Source organism: Manis javanica, chromosome 6, assembly GCF_040802235.1.
Source record: "Manis javanica isolate MJ-LG chromosome 6, MJ_LKY, whole genome shotgun sequence".
Lineage (NCBI taxonomy): Eukaryota > Metazoa > Chordata > Mammalia > Pholidota > Manidae > Manis > Manis javanica.
Genome location: NC_133161.1, coordinates 70,149,092 through 70,168,410, shown reverse-complemented (window position 1 = coordinate 70,168,410; position 19,319 = coordinate 70,149,092). Strand labels below are relative to the sequence as shown.

Genomic DNA, 19,319 nt, shown 5'->3' with positions numbered 1-19,319 from the left:
TGTGACTACACATCCAATAGAAGGGCTACAGTAAAAAGAATTGACAATATCAAGAGTTGACAAGGATGTGGAGTGTCTCAGTCTGCTTGACTGCTATGCAAAATACCATAGACTGGATAGTTCAAACAATGAAAATTCATTTCTCAGAGTTCTGGAGGCTGGGAAGTCTAGGAGCAAGGTACACTTTGACTTGGTTCCTGGTTAGGACTTCATAGCTTGCAGATTGCTGCTGTTAGCAGTTTCTTCACTTGGCTTTTCCTCCATGTTCCCATGCAGGGAGAGAACAAGCTCTCTGGTACCTCTTCTTGTAAGGGCAGTAATCTCATCACTGGGGCCCTACCCTCATGACCTCATCTAACCCTCATTGCCCAAGTCAAGATACGAAATACTCTCTAATTTTTTTCCTTTACCTGTTTAACCCATTCCCCCCACCCTCCACCCCTATGGTAACCACCATCTGTTCCCTTTGTTTCTGAGCCTATTCGTGTTTAAAATCTCAAGTTTTATGACTAAAAATAATAACTTGTGGGGAAGAAATTCTGGTGAACTCTCACATTCCTTAGAAGATAGATGTTATGGGACCTGTAAATGCACATGTAAAAATAGTTTTCTTGTTCCCTTAAGGGCTAAGGTTTTACGTGATGGTTTAGAATTTTTTAATGCAGTTTGGAAACCCTCTGAAGGCTAGGTATCTGACTGAAAATTCATCAGATTCTTAACTTTGGTTAATTAGAAGTTACAAAATTTGCGAGATTATCTCCAGAGTGATGTAGCATGCCTTTTTCTCTTACAGTTGGAATCAACAGGACTAGGCCTTAGTAGTAGTAGACTAAGGACAACTCTAAACAGAATACAAGAAAGCCTTATTGATCTGGTAAGTAATCAATTAGAATCAATTCTTTGAAGTTAATGTAAAAAAGAAATTAGCCGTCCAATCATCGACGTATGTATGTATCTCTATATATATATTGAATGCCTGAGTTTTTAATATTATACTGAGTTCTTGTAGGAGGTAAAATGGAGGCTTCTTATGGTCTGATTAGAGTGAAAACTAGTATACATGAAAAAATACATTTTAGTTATACATTCAGTACAAGTTCAATGACAGGACAAGTTTATGTGAAAACTGGATGTCAGTGAATGACTAAAGGAAGAAAGGAGACTTGTGGTAGTCTGTGAAGATTAGGCATGGGATCACTGGGGAAAAGAAGAAGGAACAGCATTCAAATTAAGGTTCAGAGACTGAACAAGAGCCTTGCTGTGGGAGGAAGCTCGGCCCGGTTTGGCAGTCTTTTGACTGGGGCACTGGTATATGTTGAAGAGTTGTGTTGCTGAGAGTGGAAGTACTTTATAAATGGCCTTGAGATTCAAGGAGAAAGTTTGGGTATGGTTGGCTTTGTAGTAGGGAGTCCAGATTCTTGACTGTTGTGTCACATGATATAATGCATGTTTTAAGAAAATAGGTTGGGTAGCAAAACAGGGCTGATCCTCTATAGTGTTTAAGGTAACAAACATTTAAAATAGGAGAATTTCTTGTGGTTGGCCATGTTGTTCAGCATGTTTCTCTGCATTTGCATTAACCCAGGATTCTCTGAATGTTCCTTTATTCTGTCACCTACACAAATAAGCAGTCATTTTCCTCTCTTCTCATAATCTATATTATGTGCATGCTTCTGTTACTGAAGCTTTTGTATAGCAATGTAATCCTCCTTTTAAGAATACTTACTGAAATAATTATTACATGTCAGACATTGTTGAAGTACTAGAAATTTATCAGTGCACAAAAAAGGTAATTCCTGTCTTTGAAATTTGTATATATTGGGATAGAAAGACAGACAAATATATGACATAGTGTCAAATACTGATAAGAACTAGGAAGAAAGTGAAAGCAGAGTGATAGGTCGCATCTTTGAGCAGCCATGTGAGTAAAGTGAGAGAGGAATGTACTGATATTTAGTGAGTGCTCTTTACATAGAGGAAATAAACTGTATCCATCTCATCTACCTCCCTGACCATTTCGTAAGATCTTTTTGTCCAGCACATATTTTTATATATTTCTATATATATATATATATATATATATGTATATGTATATTTTATAGCACTTACCTTGCTACACAGCATTTCTTCAGTAAATGTTCATAGAGTAAATGAATAAACTCCAATCCAGTTTCCTGTCTTCTGGCTTAAACTGGTTTGTTTTCTTGGCTCTGCTATGCATTTATTCCTGAACTTCATTTCCAGAGTCAGGGCTTCTTGTTTGACCCAGCCATGTGTATTTTTGTTGTTGTTGTTTGTTTTTGGTCTTTGTTTTGAAAAATTTGTCAATCCCATTGGTAGTTATCTGTGTTTTGTTTTTGCTTCTCCTTGTTTGATACTTAGTATAACCTTGAGCAACAGGTCTTGTTTTCCAGATTAGTCCACAGGTTATATTTTTCTTGTTTCTGGCTGAACACCTCAAAATTGATGGGCCTAGTGGTTGTAACCAGAAAGTCCAGAGCCGGGTGTAGTTACCTCCAGAACTCACCCCTGCTGAGCTAGCCTAGCCTTCATGACACTCATGGGGGTGGATTCCTTGATAATAAAATGACAACAGTACATTTTTAAAAAGACTGATGGGCCAAAATTTACCACTAGAGTCATCGCTCTGGTGTTTCTCTGTCATTTCTGCTAGTTACTTATGATTGTTAAACCATGGTTCCAGATTTGACCCTTAAGGCACAGATTTAATGCTTTAGATTTTGCTGTATGGTGTATAATGAAATAGCATGACCACACGAGCAGTGGGACTGAACTAGCTGTTCTTTGAGACCAGCTTCCATCCATGTACTGATAATAATGTGTCTATAGCATTTGTCTGACTTGTTCTGTGTTCATTGGAAAAAGTTTTTTCCTGAACTGATAGTAATCATATTCAGAGCTATGTTTTTGAAAATCAACTACACCCCTCTCCCCAATAAATAAATAGATAGATATGCCTGCTATTTCCTTTGGCACATTGTCTTTTTAATATATGTTTTAAGTCTTTATTCTTTTCATCTCTTAAGTCAAAGACTGCACCTTAAATCAGAAGACTGTATGAGCAGTTGTTCATTTCTCCTTCAGTTTGGAAGGAGCTGACCTTTCAAAGGGGTTCTCCAGAATCCTTACCCCTCTGGAAGATAAGACTATACAGCAATACAGGGGAAGTTTTTCTGAAACTTTCTATTGATTTCTAATGTTTTACATGTTAAATTATTACTCATACTGATAAGCATTGTTTTATTAGTTTAGAAAATACATAAAATACACTTGTCATTTATTAGACCTGCTCTCAGGTTTTCATAAGCTGGTATATTAATTTCTTCACTTAATTAACTTGTGTCTACATTGGCAGAGAACATTAATTGATTCCTTGCTATTCAGTACATTCTTCGGCTATTAAAATAATTTATAGCCTGATCAATCTGGGACCACTAGATGAAAGTAGTATTTTTCCTTATATTTCTCCTATGTGTTCATTGAAATTTTAGCAATCACTTTTTTGGTAATTTAATTTTCTCCATGTATAATCTTCTAAGTTTTGCTTCTCTTTAAGCTGTAAAAGGCAAAATGGGATCATCATGGTATTAAAAATACCACCTGAAATTATTTATCATGTGTTGTTCTTACAAATCCATGTAAACTAAGTAATTTGGCATATCAAATAAAAGTCTAAAAGAAGTGGTTCTAATAGTGGAAGAGTAGGAAAGGATGCTGGTGTAGATAATATTGATACCAGAAATGTGAATATTTAGTTTATCTACTTGACTCTGGTGAATTGTTGATCTTTGGCCAACTTTAAATCTTTGATAAATCTTTAGTACATTTCAAATTTCTCTAGAAAAGTCCATAAATACTAATTCTATTTTAGTAGTAAATTAGTGGCAGGAAAGGCTAAAAAATGTGACTTTCACTGTGAGAACAAAGGTTTCATTTCTCAAAGTCTTTGCAAAGAGTTTTATATCCTTCCCTGACTGTATGCGGATAAGCTGAAACACTGAACCATTTTAGGAGCTTTTCCATTGAAGTGCACGGTAAGCACATACATTATTTCTATCAGCTTGACCTTTTATGACTCTTGCTCTCTTCAAGCATATTTCCCTAAATGTAAATACAGAACTTTAGCTTTTAAGTAGATAATTACCATAATTTTTATGCCTAAAATAACAGTACTAACTGGGAACTAAGGAAGGTATCCTAATGAAAACCTTCCGAAGCACGGTCAACAATTCCAGTGATCTCTGTGAGAATGCTTTTGTGCAAGAGCTCTGTGAGTTAAGGGGAACTCAACACACTTGACTTGGAGGAGGGTCAGGAGATGGTTAGGTGGTGCCTTGACCTCTCTCCTGTCATGCACAGAGATACTACATTTCCTTAGGCTACAGATGTACCCTCATGTTGCCGGCCGTCACCTTCTAGCACCACCTCTTCTTCCATCGTAAATCAACTAGTTAGTGGCTGGATTCAAAGAAACTTTTAGTTTTATAAATAGATTGTATGTATATACGATGATATCTAATCATACAAGAATGAAGTTTAGAAGTAACTCTGCTGTCAAAAATGTGTGGTATTCATGGTTATCCAGGAACAATTTTGAGTTTGAGATTATATAATACTGGCAGAGTGTTCATGCCATTTTTTGTTAGTTTCATCATATAGTATTTTAAAAGAGGGTGTGTTTGATGCTTAGAAGGGGATTTTATTGTACTTGTTCTCTGTATTTCTATTTATATAATCTCAGGAAGGAACTTATCTGTGCTCATTCATCCTGTATAGTGTTCATACATACTGAGTAGCTGTCACCTTCTGACTGGGCCCTTTTTCCATAGGGAGCTCATCACCACCCAAAGCAGGCCCCCTCCTGGCTTACGCTTCTGCCTGATAGAATGTGCTTTGTTATGATGCAGCCAGATGTACTCTCTGGAACTATTTTCTATTATTTTTATTTCTACCCCATTGTAGCCAATTTGTCTAGCATAACCATCTTGCACAAGTGAGTTATCTCTTCCCCCAATTCTTATATTAGTTTTTCTTGTTTTCAGGTCTTAGGTCTTCTTATCATTCTTTGACTTGCTCTGAGATGGTTATTCACAACTCTGAACTGAGAAGAAAATACAGAATGCTGTAGAAGTGTTGGAAGTAGATGGATGGCAGGGAGCTCTATGATGAGGGTACAAGACTCAGGGAATACGTGATTGTTGAATAGCTACCTTTATAATTAGTTCATTCAATGAATACATATTGAGCACCTAGGTACCTTGTAGAAGATGATGGTGCCTCTATTAGAGGAGGTAGATAAAGGATGAATGACTAATTAAATGTCAGGTTGTATTGAGAGTTACAAAGACCTAGAAAAGAAGGATAGAGGAGAAAAGGGAGCTGATTTTATTTAGGTGGCAAGGGAAGGCCTCTCTGAGAAGACACATTGAAGTAGATCCCTGAAGGAATTAGGGGAGTGAGTTACCTGGATGAGAATTCATTTATTCAACAGTTATTCAGTGCCTATTTATTGAACACTTTACAGATGATGCCAGGCACTATTCTGGGAGTTCAGGATACAGTTTTGGTGGGGTGGGAGAACCAGACAAAATTCCATGCCCAAGTGCAGCTAATTTTCTAGTAGAGAGAGGATATTTGGGGGAGAAGTGTTTCAGTTTGAGGGAAAAGGGAATGCAAAGGCCCTGAGGTAGGACCATGCTTGGTCTGTTCCAGGAACAGCAAAGAGGCCAGTGTATCTGAAATGAAGAGGTTCAGCTATGATGAACCAGAGAGGTAGTCAGAGTCTAGATCATGTAGGGCCTTTGGATTTTACCCTAAGGAAGATAAGAAGCCATTGAAAAGCTTTAAGCAGAAGAGTTGACATGATTTGACTTAATTATTTAAAAGACAATTATTTTGGCTGCAGTATATAATGCTTCAGGAGAGAGATAAGGTGGCTTATGCCAAAATATTACTGTAGAACTGGTGAGACTTGGTCGGATACTGAAGGTAGACCCACCAAGATTTGTGGTTGGGTTATAAGTGGGGTATGACACTAAGAGGAGTCAAGGATGACACCTAACCTCTGGATAATGAAGATGCCATTACTGGAGATGGATAAGACATTTAGGAGGGACACATTTGAGGAGGATATCAAAAGTTCAGTTTCAGATATGTTCAAGTGCACTGAAAATGAGAGAGGTCTAGTGCTACTATGTAATTTTGGAGTTGTTGGAATGTGGTTGGCATTTAAAACTTGGGGACTGGATGAAATCATCTAGGGAGTAGAATGTAAGTGAAAGAAGTCTGAGGATTGAGCTCTAGGGCTTTCCAGTGCTAAAAGGTCAACACTAGTGGGGGACAGACTAGCAAAGGAGTCTGAGAAATGGTCAGTGGCATAGGAGGAAAGCCAGGAGGGTGTGGTGTTCTAGGAACTAAGTAAAGAAAGTTTTTCAAAATCAGCCATGTAGGATGCTAAAGGTCAGTAGGATAAAACAAGCATTCAGAATCGACTATTGGATTTGGTCCTAAGGAGGCCATCGGGGACCTTGATAGCTATTTCTTTGGAGCAGGGCAGGCAAAACCTGACTGGAATGAGCTTAAAGGAGAAGAAGAGGAGAGGAAATAAAGACTTATCACCATCATCATTATCATCATCTTCATCAATTAAACAAACTGAGAGGCTGCTGATGCCAGGAGGCATGGCAAGATCTTGATATACAAAGATGATGAAACTGGTGCCTACCTTCTGAGAACTCAAAAAGAAATAGGGGAGTCAGGAAACAACTGATAAAGTGTACTTTATGCCACAGGCAGATAATGTGTACATGTTTAGATAACATTAACACAAGAAAGATGTTAATTCTTGGGAGACTGAGGAAGTTATAGAAAGGAGGTGAGAATGAGCTCAGACTTAAAGAATGAGGAGCACAGAGCTAGGCGGATGAGGGGAAGAAGGCTGGTAAGATAGGAGTGTCACTAGGGTGGGTGTAGCAGTGTGGCTGGGCATAAGGGGCATGGAAGATTACCGAGTGCTGAGGATGGCAAGGTAGCTGGTGTCAATTGTAAAGAGTAATATGGTAGCAAGTTTACGGTTTTTCCTGTAAGGAATGGGTATTCATTTGAGACTTTAAACTAGGGTGTAGTGTGATCATGTCTCCACTTTAGAAAAATCAGCTGGGCATTATAGAAAAGTAAGCTAGTCAACTGTGTGGAAAGCAGAGCAAAACAGGAGAAGCTAGGGGAACTTTTAGAATAGTCCAATCAAGAATATGCTGGGAGGTTGGTCCTGATGAAGTAGTGACTTAAGAAAGAAACACATGAGGGAGGCTGGTGTCTGTTTAGGCATGAGGGCAAGGAGGAGGAAGAGGAGCCCTGAATGATTCCAAGGTTCCTCACTTGGACAGTCTGGTAGGTGGTAACTGAATAACCACCAGAATTAAGTAGTACAGGCAACCAGTTGAAACCAAATAGTATGTAATTTTGTGATTTTTTGGGGGGAGTGGGGAGGTTATTTCCTTTTTTAGTGGAAGGAAATAAATACTGGAGCTGTGGCATTAATTGTGTGGTTCCCTAATCCTAATTCTCCCCAAGGAAAATACAGTGCTCCCAAAATAGCTTTTAATGATTGAGTAGAGATGGAAGAGAGATAGTATCTTTACTAGAAGGAAGGATATGAAAAAGAACTAAAGAATGAAACCATTTCTAACTTGAAAGGTTTTACAATGTTTTATTTCCATTTTGCTGAATTTATAAACCTAACTTACACGCCCAGTCTTATGCATTTAATGTCTCTTATTCATATGGAAAATGTTGGAAATTTGTGACTATGTAATGGATCTTAAATAGATTTACACATTGTATATTTTAGATTTGATTGTATCCAATTTTTGTGCTGTAAGTTTTCTTTGAGGATCTTTTAAAGTTCAGCATGTGCCACTCTTGGGGCATCCTTTTATTCCCATTAACCATTTTCCTTCTCATCAATACTATGTTCCCAAACATATACAGTACAGTTGGTGCTGTTCAGCTTGTAACTACATTCTGGACCTGCCTTCTTGAGATTACACCATAGTTCCCTTGATTAAGGTCTGGGTCTGAAATGGTTAATAACACCGTAATTTTGGATTTTGCGAGCTTGTTCCTTGAGGGGCATTCTCTTTTCCCTCATTTACAAGTTTTTGAAGGGTATCTTACTATTGTGTGTATGACACATCTGACAATTCACAAAGATTCCTTGAGTTGCCAACTTTAGGTCTTGCACAGATAATAGCATATAGAGTTGGATCATTTTCACTTGTATCAAGAGGTCAGTTCCAGTAGTTAGAAAATGTAAAAAGAAAGAAGAATGGAATCTAAATGTAATTAATATATATCTAAGAGCGTTTTAATTATAGTTTCAGTTTTATAAAATCACATGGCTTATTGCTATGAGATTTGCTATTTCAGGCTATGTCTGTTTGTTGTTATTTTCAGGAAGTTTCAGCTGACCCTACTGCCACACTCACAGCAGCAGAAGAGAGAAAGGAGAAAGTGCCGAGTCCACACCTCAGTCACCTAGTGGTTTTGACATCTGGGGATACATTGTATGGGTTGGCAGAAAGAGTGATAGCCACAGAATCCTTGTAAGTTGTTAAAAACCATTGCTTTATCATTAAATATTTAAGAAAGGTTATAAAATTAATCATTATGTAATTAGGCTTCTAGCTGTATGCATCTCCCACTTGTAAATATCACTTGTATTTCTGAGAAGCAAGTCCTAAAGTAGATTACCAATCAGTTTTTAAAACTGCGTGGTTGGTTCTCAGTTATGTAAATGGAAGGAGGGAAATGTTTTAACTTTCAAAATTTAGCAACATGATCCTTGCTTTGAGTAAAAAATTAAAAAAAGATGGTGTAGTGTACTTTACATTTTCCTATAGAATTGTGACTCTGGAGAAACTGTAGTTACACTGTCAGTGTTCAATATAGTTGACTCTTGACATCAGCAAGAATGTTTCCTGACCTTTATAAATTCCCCAATTTTTTAAACAATTAAAGCATGTAACTTCTATATAATGTGGTCCAATATAACTTGAGAGTTTTTGTGTTTATAACACAAAGTAGAAAAGAACAGTGCAGCTGCCAGCAGTCTTCCAACCAAATGACTCCCACTCTTGGAACCAGTCTCATGACCTGAGGTTCACTTGCACATCTCAGCCAAGTTACAGTTGGTTGCATGGGGTTACTTTTGAAATACTAAATCTGTGAATTCAAGGGTCTGATGTGTATAATTAAATGGGATATTTAAAAGAAATTCTTTCAAAAATTACTGTTGTATTTTTTCTTCAGCTTGCATGTTCTCTGTGCTTACCTGTTCTGTGCTGAGTCAGCATGCCTCCACCGTGTGTGCACATCAGATCCTTTGAAGTCACCCCTCGTCCACCTTAGCTCACATCCTGCAATAAGCTTGCATTAATTTTTGTGCAGATTGTACATGAGTGTGTCAGGTGGTGGTACAAGGTAGTTCACTAAAGTGAAAATAATTTTAATTGTTAAACTTTTGCTTAGAAATATTAAAGATTACTTATGCAAAAATATTGGCAGGCTTTAAATCCTGCACTTGCTTATGTGATGGGTCATTTATTCCTTGTAGGGTATTCTTGGCTGAACAGTTTGAGTTCCTTCAGCCACATCTGGATGCTGTGATGCCTGCAGTCAAAAAGCCTTTTCTTCAGCAGTTTTATTCTCAGGTCAGAGATGGTCTTGTGTATCATTTCAACTGTGAGCAAGTTAAGACCTACACATTATTTAGTCTTACTTTTTAAACTAGTCTCCAGATCCCAGGAGAGATGAATTAGAATATCGTTTATTCACTCATGAATTCCTGCATTAAATAAGTACTTACTGATCACCTCATATATCTTTTAGTCTAGTGAGAGAGCAAGCCAATTAAAACTATTTACAATAAAATACAGTAAAGGGAAAGAAATAGAGATGGTGTTTAACCTTTACTGGAGGAGCAAAGAGGGTGTGATTGGGAGAAGGTTGTCTAGAGAGGCTGTCTAGAGGAAGTGCTGTTTAAACCGGGCCAGTTGGATGAGTTGGGATTTTTTTCCAAACCAAGGGAATGGCTTATGTAAAGACCAGCAGAGGAGAGAGAGCACAGGGGTGCATGTGAGCAGCTGAGGGCCACTCAGCTTGTGAGAGTAAGGACAAGGGCTACTTAGGAGAAAGATAGCTGGAGTGGTTAGCAGGAGCCGCATGGTGTGCAGCATTCTCAGCCAGGGCTTGGACTGTATTCCCAGGGTACTGGGAAACTACTGGAGGATTTGAAGTAGGTGAGTGGCATGGTTTTGTCAGGTGTGTGTTTTAGAAAGAGTACTTTGGGGGCATTGTAAAGAAAGAACTTCAGATGGCAAGGCTAGGGGCAGGGAGACCAGCTTGAAAGCTGTTAGAGAAATACAGTTAAGAGATGATGGAATCTTGAGCTGGGGAAGTGGGAGTGGAAATGGAGAGAAGTGAAAGAAAAATGTGCTGAAATCCATGATAATCTGTAGTTCTTTTATAGTTGTAGGGTCAGTAGCCTCATGTTCACTGAATGTCTCAAAATTATGTTTTGAGTCAGCCCTTTCCTGCAAATCAAAGTAGTTTCATAATTTAAATCTCCAAATGTGTTTTATTTGCAGATGTGATGTATGCTAGAAATGGGAGCAAATATTCATTAAAAATTTTATGCTGTTAGAAAACATTTGTTTTCATTTCTGTGAAATTTATTTCAGACAATCTCAACTGCCAGTGAACTACGCAAACCAATTTACTGGATTGTAGCTGGTAAAGCTATTGATTATGAACAGATGCTACTCCTAATGGCTAATGTGAAATGGGATGTAAAGGAAATTATGTCACAGCACAACATATATGTAGATGCACTGTTAAAGGCAAGTACTCTGGGAAATGTCTTTGTTAAAGAGGATTCTACTAAAAGAACTATTGTTGTAATTGCAGTAGTTATAAAGTAGTGAAATTATAGCTATTCCCACGTTTCTAGCATTTTGATATTAAAGTCCCTGAACAGGGACTTTGTGAATTTTGTATTCGTTTAACCGAAGAATACTTTGTAGATTTTTTTTGGTTTTGCTCATTAATTGCTCATTTAGGGTTTGATTGGCATGTCTTTGCTGACTTTTCATATGTAACCTCAGTAGCCATGACTGTAGTGACAAGAAGAAGATATTTCTATTTAATTAGAAGATTTGTTTCTATAGTTGTGTAATTCATTAGCAAAAGACCCTGCCCCTGATTATTCTAAGTTGACTTTTTCAAGAGAACACATTACTTTTACTGTGTGTCATGCAAACAAACACCTTTGCATTTAATGATAAACATTTAAAAGTTGTCTGGAAAGTATTATCGTTATTTTTTTTCATTTATGCACCATGAGAGATTTATGGATCACCTGACATGTGCCACGCTCTGATCTAGGTGCTGCAATATAGTTATGGGTTAAGAAACTTAGCCATGCCCTGAAAGAATTTGCATGCCAATGTGGGGACAGCATAATGAGATAAATTATGACATAATTTGTCAAGTGATGAATAGTCCTATGAAAAAAATAAATAACCAGCAGAAGAGGGATAGAGAGTGGCAGGGTGTGGGTGAGGGAGGAATATCATTTATTTACTTGTGATCAGAGAAGGACTAAATAAAGTGAGAACTGAGGAAAGGCCTGAAGGAAGAAATGAGCCGTGTAGATGTCTGAGGTGAGAAAGGAGCATCCGAGAAAATGAAAAACGCTTTTGAAAAAATTCTGTTTTCATATTTATCAGTTAAAAGATAATTGGCTCTTCTTATGTTCCTGACTTTTATCTCATTTACACAAAAGTCTTACTTGCTTTGTCCAAGGCAATAAAATAATAGCCTGGGTTATTTCAGAACCAGTAAACAAAACCAGAGAACGAAACAGAGAGAGAGCAGTGAAGTTCCTCTGGTGTGCCAACTGCCGGCAATGTGTGGTACCCTCCTGGAGGTGGGGTTGAAGACAGGCCAACCCCAGACTCAAGGAGTGAAGTGTGCCCCGGATCAGTTGCCAGTCTAGGAGTTAGTGTTGAGATCTCAGGGGTGGGTGATGGCTGCTCTGTGCCTGCCACCCTGAAAGAGCTTTGGTTTCTAGAGCACCCAGAAAATTTCAGTTGGGAATTTTAATTTGGAATGTAAAAGATAAAAGTAACTTATAAATAATTACTTCTTTTTGGGAACAATTCTGCTTTTGAAAAGTTGATTCTGTTGTTTATGATATGCTAACCATAGTACTGATAGGAATGGAATTAAAAAGAGATGTCTGCACCCAGTGTGGACAGACACACACACACACACACACACACACACACACCAGAAAGAGGCTACTTGCTTCACACACACACCCACCCACACACACACACACACATTAAAAAGAGATGTCTGCACCCAGTGTGGACAGACACACACACACACACACACACACACACCAGAAAGAGGCTACTTGCTTCAGTTATTCTTAATTCCAAGAAACATTAATGTTTTAAGAAAGAACTGGTGTTACCCAGATTATTAATCTGAACCTTGTTTTCAGTAGTTTGAGACCTTCTTTCGTAAATAACTTTTATGATAACTTTTGTTCTTTCTATTACCTTTCCAAGTCCAAACCTTTAGGTAAAAGCTGTTTGCATTTGTTGCCCCCAAGAGAGCCATAACAAGATGAAATGGTTTTATTATTCATTTAACAACAAGCATTCTTGAATATTAAATTTAGCAATGAGTAGGATGCATATAACTATATATAGTAAGCATATAACTTTATGTTTAAAATAATTAAAAGTATTGAATCTTGACTCCTGCAATAGAGTTTACTGCAGCAAAGCATAAACTCAGTAGCAAATGCTACTGCTCTGCTAGATTCAGGAGATGAAAAAGATGAAGAGCAATTATTTATTTAACTTTGATTTTCAAAAGTAAACTTATTGGATTGACGATCAACTTCTTTTCATAAATATTAAAGGTAATTAACTGTCAAAAATAAGTCATAAAAAAAGTGTGATTTGGGAGGTGTCAAAAGAGCAAAGTTAACACAATAATCACGTAGCTTGACTGGTGATTAGATTTTTCCACCTCCATGTTACTGAAAACTTGTCAATCTTCTTAAGTATTGTGTAGCTTCTCTATTGAGAAAACTGAGAAAGGAAATGCCATTTTAAGCTTTCTTAAATTTATTTGAAATATATTGTCAAGGAAGGTCCAACAGTGTTTACTTTTGTAGATGAATATATTTAGGTGATGATAATCCAAAGAAACCAAAAGTATATTTATTGAATGATGAACCACCTGCTGCTTTCATGTAATTCTTGGAATTGTCTAAATGTATATATCTTTATTTTTAATATATATTATTATTTTTAATAATATGGTTTTTTAGTAGTGTGATATCATAAAAGTTACTAATAATAAAAATGTTCAATTTTTCTGTGTGTAATAGAAAGTAAAATTTGTTTTATTTTTCCTTTGTATTAAAAATTTGCAGCCATTATATGACTTCCAAACAATTCAGAATATAGTAATTTATTTACTTTTAAAGAATGTTTAAGAAAGATAATTTATCAGTTTGTTCTCTAAGAAGTATAGCTACAAATTACAAAAAGTTCACTGAATTGAAAGCTTATAAACATTTTCTTACAACTGGGTTTCTTTAAGATCTTTTAAAAGGTATATTAGATTCTGAAGCTCTTGACAGTGATAGAAAAATTTGAGATATAGAAACAATTGAGTGTTGTTAGCATTATTTAATCAGTTAATGATACTTCCTTTGAGATGAAACATAGTATATTCTATATTATAACACAATTTTTTATACTTGATACACCCTTAAAAACAAACATTACTGAAATCCAGATTATCTTCAGCACTGTCTCTTTTTGTTTTACTTTGTTGATTCTTAGTCTTTCTAAATCTTTTTTTGCTGCTAAGATGGGAAAGCAGTGTGACATAAATATATTAATACATCACCATGATTTTTGTCTTAGGAATTTGAGCAGTTTAACAGGAGGTTAAATGAGGTTTCTAAGAGAGTTCGGATACCCTTGCCTGTGTCTAATATACTTTGGGAACATTGTATACGATTGGCTAATAGAACTATTGTGGAAGGGTAAGTTTGTCATGAAAGCATTATCTGCTTCTTCAGTAATGAATCATAATATATGTACAATGTTATATATTATCATTAATGGGTGGAGATTAGGTAGAGAGAGTGGTAAATAGCAGACAGTCCCATAATAATTCAGGTTTCACTTTGGAATATAATCAGAGGAGAAACCTTAAACCTCACTACACCACCTCTGGCCAATGCTTTCTTTTCTTGCTGGTGACCTAGAATCACTTAGTAGAGGAATGAGGAATGAAGCATCTAGAGCTGATCTGAAAGTTAAACTCATAATTATTATTGTTACCTAATAATATGACTATGATTATACCTAACATTTATTGAGCACTCTGTGTTATTTACTAAGCCAAACACTTCAAAGGATTATATCACCAAATCCTAACATGAACACTCCTTGATAGAACCACTATTCTCTCTGTTTCAGCAATGAGAAAGCCTAGACTTCGAAAATCAAGGCATAAAGAGGTCAGATAACTTCTCCAAGTACACACAGTTTTTAAACACAGAGAAGGTTATGAACTCCTGATTTTCTGATGGCAAAATCACTTTTCATAACCACTGTATCCATATTAATATTATTATTATATCATTTTAAACTGTATAAATCTTTCATCTATTGAGTTTACAGATCTAGCAATAGTTATTTTCCCACTTTCTCAGAGACCATGTTCACTCTGGCCTATACCATTTAGAACACAAATGAGAATCAGTGATGCATTTAAACTATCCCTGGAAAGCAAGCTCCTATTTCAAACACTATTCATAGTGATCTAGAATTACACATCACCTGAATTTTCATACTATCATTCATCTGATTTCTCTTCAGTTCTTACTTGCTATTGAAAAGAATGTTAGAAAGTGGGAAGCTGACAACAGATTTGGAACTCTGTATTGAAACCAGCAGGGTTATAAATCACAAAATAGCTGTGTGAACAAAAATTTTATATTTACTTTTAAAAAAGGTTGCTTCCTTTAAATAGTAAAAGCTTTAGTTTTCTTACAGATTTCCTTAGGGAAATTCAAGTATTGAACAGTTTTATGAAACTAAGGTTACTTAGTTTTATAACTTATTCTTGGCAGCCAGATTAACTGGAATAACAGTTTTACTTTCTTACAGATGATTATGTTAATTGAGTCTGGAGAACTGTGATCTGTGAAGCAGCAAAGAACTTTAGAAGTTTATTCAGTTTCTTTGCTTTGCAAATGAGGAAACTGAGGCCCAGATAGGTCAAAGGACTGTTGTGTGGCCAAACACAGCCCATCCTTCTAGCACAGGGCTCATGTGCTTTTTTTCCTGTAATCCTCTCATTGTGGAGTATATGTCCAAATACGGGTTAAAGAAAAGTTTAAGTAGCTACAGATTTCTTTTTCTAACCATCCCATCATTTATGTTTTTATTGTGGTATATTTTAGGTATGCCAACGTCAAGAAGTGTAGTAATGAGGGTCGTGCCTTGATGCAATTGGATTTTCAACAGTTTTTAATGAAACTTGAAAAACTAACAGATATTAGACCCATTCCTGATAAAGAATTTGTTGAAACCTATATAAAAGCCTACTACCTAACTGAGAATGACATGGAACGCTGGATCAAAGAGCACAGGGTGAGAGCTGGAAAACAGCTAATTAAGTTTTTATTCCTTTTCCTTTGTGCTGTTCTTGTCTGGTCTATTGTATAATTCAAAGTCATGAAAGTGAAATGTGAAAGGAAACACCACTTCTTTACCATATTCACACTGTGTCTGTGCAGTGCCCTTTGCCTAATCAAATCCTTTTGAAATCTTGTGAACTGTAACAGTAATTATCTGGAAAGGTAGCCAGAGTCTGAACTTTAACTGTGTTTATCCTGCAGCTGTGTGTAGGAAAAAGCTGAAGTTGGTTAACATCAAGACAAATTGGATATAGCAACATTGAAATGATTCACACACTAAAGTCTATTATATAACTTAAACTTTCTTGTAGCTTTCAACAATGAATTGGTGACAGCCTAACACACTGACATGTAATAGTGATTATTGAATATATTAATATTTAAATGGCTAAATTTAACTTCACCCTGCATTAGATTTTTGCCTTATGTATAGATGTGATTATTTTTCTTCTGTGTGGATGCATAGATAAGTAGAGAAAAATGCCATTTATTAAGTATTTAGAATGATGAATTTTTGACACAGTTCAACTCAACATATATCACCAGAGAATACTCAATGCAAGGAGCTTTTCTATATGATTGTTATATCATTTGTCTAAATAGGTAGTGTGTGAAGACAGACTTAGTGAAAATATGGGAAGTGTTAAAATTATCACCAAATCTTATTCCTTCGATGTTTATTTAGGCTATAAGCATCATAGGTGAAAGCTTAGTAAATTTTTATTTCATTCGACTGGATAAGGAAATAAGGAATTATCTATATTTACTTTATCATCCACATCCTTCCTGGTTCCAACACTCTGGAAAAAATGAAATGAATATTAGCCTGAGTTTTGTATAAGTGTGCCCATTACAGGTCAGTTTCAGATTTTGGGAGCAAAGTTGAAATATATATGTTACTTGTGATTCTGATCTGAAAAAAATGTCACCACTACTAGTTCCATTGACCTCTGACATTTGAGAACCCAAATGCTGAAGGAGTTGCAGGCAGACTGCTGAATGTTACTGGAGTCAATTTAGTAGAGGATACTGCAAACACTTTAGGGTTGGTGCTGAGGAAAGGATTTGGGAAAAGTAAAGCAGCTGAGGAGGAAAAAACACAGCTCTGAGATATCCATTATTTGATTGAGATGATCCCCATTTTCAGGTTTCCTCTTTAATGTAGTGGACTAAAATGTTTAGCTTGGTATTTTTGGAAGAGCTTTAACTAACTGATATTTGTGATTCAGTGAAACTTTCCAAGGAGAAGGAAGATTGTCCTGTCATCCAGAGAACTTCTCATGCTAGTTTAGTCTAGTGCTCAATGACAATGGGTAGTCATTATTGTAAGTGTTGACTGATTACTTGAGAGAATTTACCAGAAGCTGACTGGTGCCTTCAGAGGTCAGCTCTACAAACTGTGTGGTTGGCTTAGTTGTTAAATGAACACCCGTATTTTGAAGTTGCACTGTCTTCAGTGGTTCCCTCCAGTGAAGGCACGTATTCTTTTCTTACTAGATGATAGTATGCAACTCTCCGTGTCTGAATTCTTGCTATTCAAGTTCCAGAATCATATCAATATGCAAAGCTTCTTGATGAGTCCCTATTCATTCTCAATCTAGCAACTCATTATTTGAAAATTCAGGAACCGAGTAGATTTGTGTAGCAAAAAATACTTAGTGTTAATTATATTTTCAACCTATCATTACAAATATGAAGGTTTAAAAAATAGTAACTTTCTGATCCTTGTTACCCTCTTCATTTAATTATTTTTGATTTATTTTCTATTATTACAGAGATTTTTTTCTTCTGCCTAAAATCTTGCAAAATGTAGAGAGCCAGAAAATGTTTATTCAGTGTCATTTAAAAATTTTGAAATGTCATTGTATTTTGGTAACTTAGTAACAAAGACAATTCCAGAAAGATACAAGAAAATGTATAATCTTCAAAGTAGCAAAAAGCACAGGCATGTCAGATTGCTCTGCCATATTAAAAAGAGTCTAGTGCTTTTATTTCAAAAAGTGTGCTTATTCTCTGTTGTTAGAGCTCTACAAACAGTCTTCCATGTCTCAATTATCATTTCCACTGCTTTTCACTGGTTTGTAGTGCTTGGTAGCTATCCACTGAGACCTAAGTATGTGCCTGCTCTTCAGTTGCACTGGTAAAATATGTCTGTTAGTATACTAAACTTGGATTCTTTTTTTGAGCAGGAGTATTCAACGAAGCAGCTGACCAATCTGGTAAATGTTTGCCTGGGATCCCATATCAATAAGAAAGCAAGACAGAAACTTCTAGCAGCTATAGATGATATAGACAGACCCAAAAGATAATGAGCACAATTCTGTTTTGAATTGGCGTTGATCTTCTTTCAACATATATGACACGAAAGCCAATTTTTTCATGCACTCCCGACAACTGTCTGCTAAAAAACCTTTGTGCATGTTCTTTCCAACTGGACAGTGGAAAACACTGAAGTTTGTATGGTGTATGTTCTCAGATGACTTTGACATGCTCTGATCTCTTCAACTTTTAGTCTCATTTATTGTACTCCTTTCCTGAAATGATATTATTGCCTCATCATAAATATTGTTATGTGACTACAGTATACATGTTAGAGAAAATGTACCATAAGTGTGCAATTAGGAAAGAACAGTCACAGTACATCCATGGGCAGTTTTTGGAGAATGAGTTTGTGTTGGCATTTTTTTATCCTCTGAATTTGGTTCTTAGTAAGTGTAATATAAGAGAGTTATTGTACAGTATCTCCTAATTATGAACACTGCATGAGAACTGACAAGTACTTGTAAGCAAAATAGTTGAAAATCAGTATGTTATCTGTATTTTGAAATGTGAAAGTTTCTGTCAGGGTTGATTTGGTTATAACACAGTGATCATAAGTGGTGAAATTGAATAAATATTATACTCTAATATGACCAGCCTATGTAAGACTGCATTTTGATGTTTTTCCACAGCAGGCAGAATTCATGAAACTTACCGTGGAATTTTTTTCGGCATGTTCTAATTTTAATGATCTTATCTATACCCAAACCAACTAATTTCATTTATTATACCTTTTCAGTGCCTGAGTAGCATACAGAATGGTGATTGTGGGACTTTTTCTTTTTTAAAAGGTGGGATTTTTTTCATATTAGCTTTGTTCTCTTTGAATTTAACTTTTGTCTTAGGATAATAAAACCTGGCTTAGCTGACTTAGAGAAAGGACTGTCTATTAGTCAAACATAAGTATAGGGTTATATGTTCACCTTTCTTAAATTATCTGCTTGTGTAAAATAATGTGAGTTCAGCCAATGATATACTTTGGAACTCAGTTAAGTTGTCCTTAGTCACTGTGTACTGTTCCTTTATACTTGGCTTTGAAGCCATGAATTTTCTGCCATGTACATGATAAAAAATCAGTTTCCCATGTACTCCTGCCATTGTCGGATGAGGAGTTTTTGCATGTTCTTTCTGACTGGAAAGCAGAAAACATCCACGTTTGTGTATGTTGGTCCAGGATAAC

At 36.2% G+C, this 19,319-nt stretch overlaps 1 protein-coding gene across 3 annotated transcripts in view; it reads left to right on the top strand.

Moving 5' to 3' along the window:
- Positions 1-18,732, top strand: part of VPS50 (VPS50 subunit of EARP/GARPII complex) — a 151,167-nt gene extending 132,435 nt beyond the window's left edge. The window contains exons 22-28 of one of the 3 annotated variants that reach the window (XM_073238826.1): positions 794-874; positions 8,476-8,624; positions 9,635-9,731; positions 10,761-10,919; positions 14,034-14,155; positions 15,584-15,773; positions 18,010-18,732. In XM_073238826.1, coding sequence (XP_073094927.1) covers positions 794-874; positions 8,476-8,624; positions 9,635-9,731; positions 10,761-10,919; positions 14,034-14,155; positions 15,584-15,773; positions 18,010-18,129 — 918 coding nt within the window. In that variant the 3' untranslated portion in view covers positions 18,130-18,732. Of the gene's footprint in view, positions 1-793; positions 875-8,475; positions 8,625-9,634; positions 9,732-10,760; positions 10,920-14,033; positions 14,156-15,583; positions 15,774-18,009 lie in introns of those variants that run through there. The other 2 variants (XR_012132305.1, XR_012132306.1) reach the window with 2 other exon arrangements.
- The last annotated feature ends 587 nt before the right edge of the window (positions 18,733-19,319 follow it).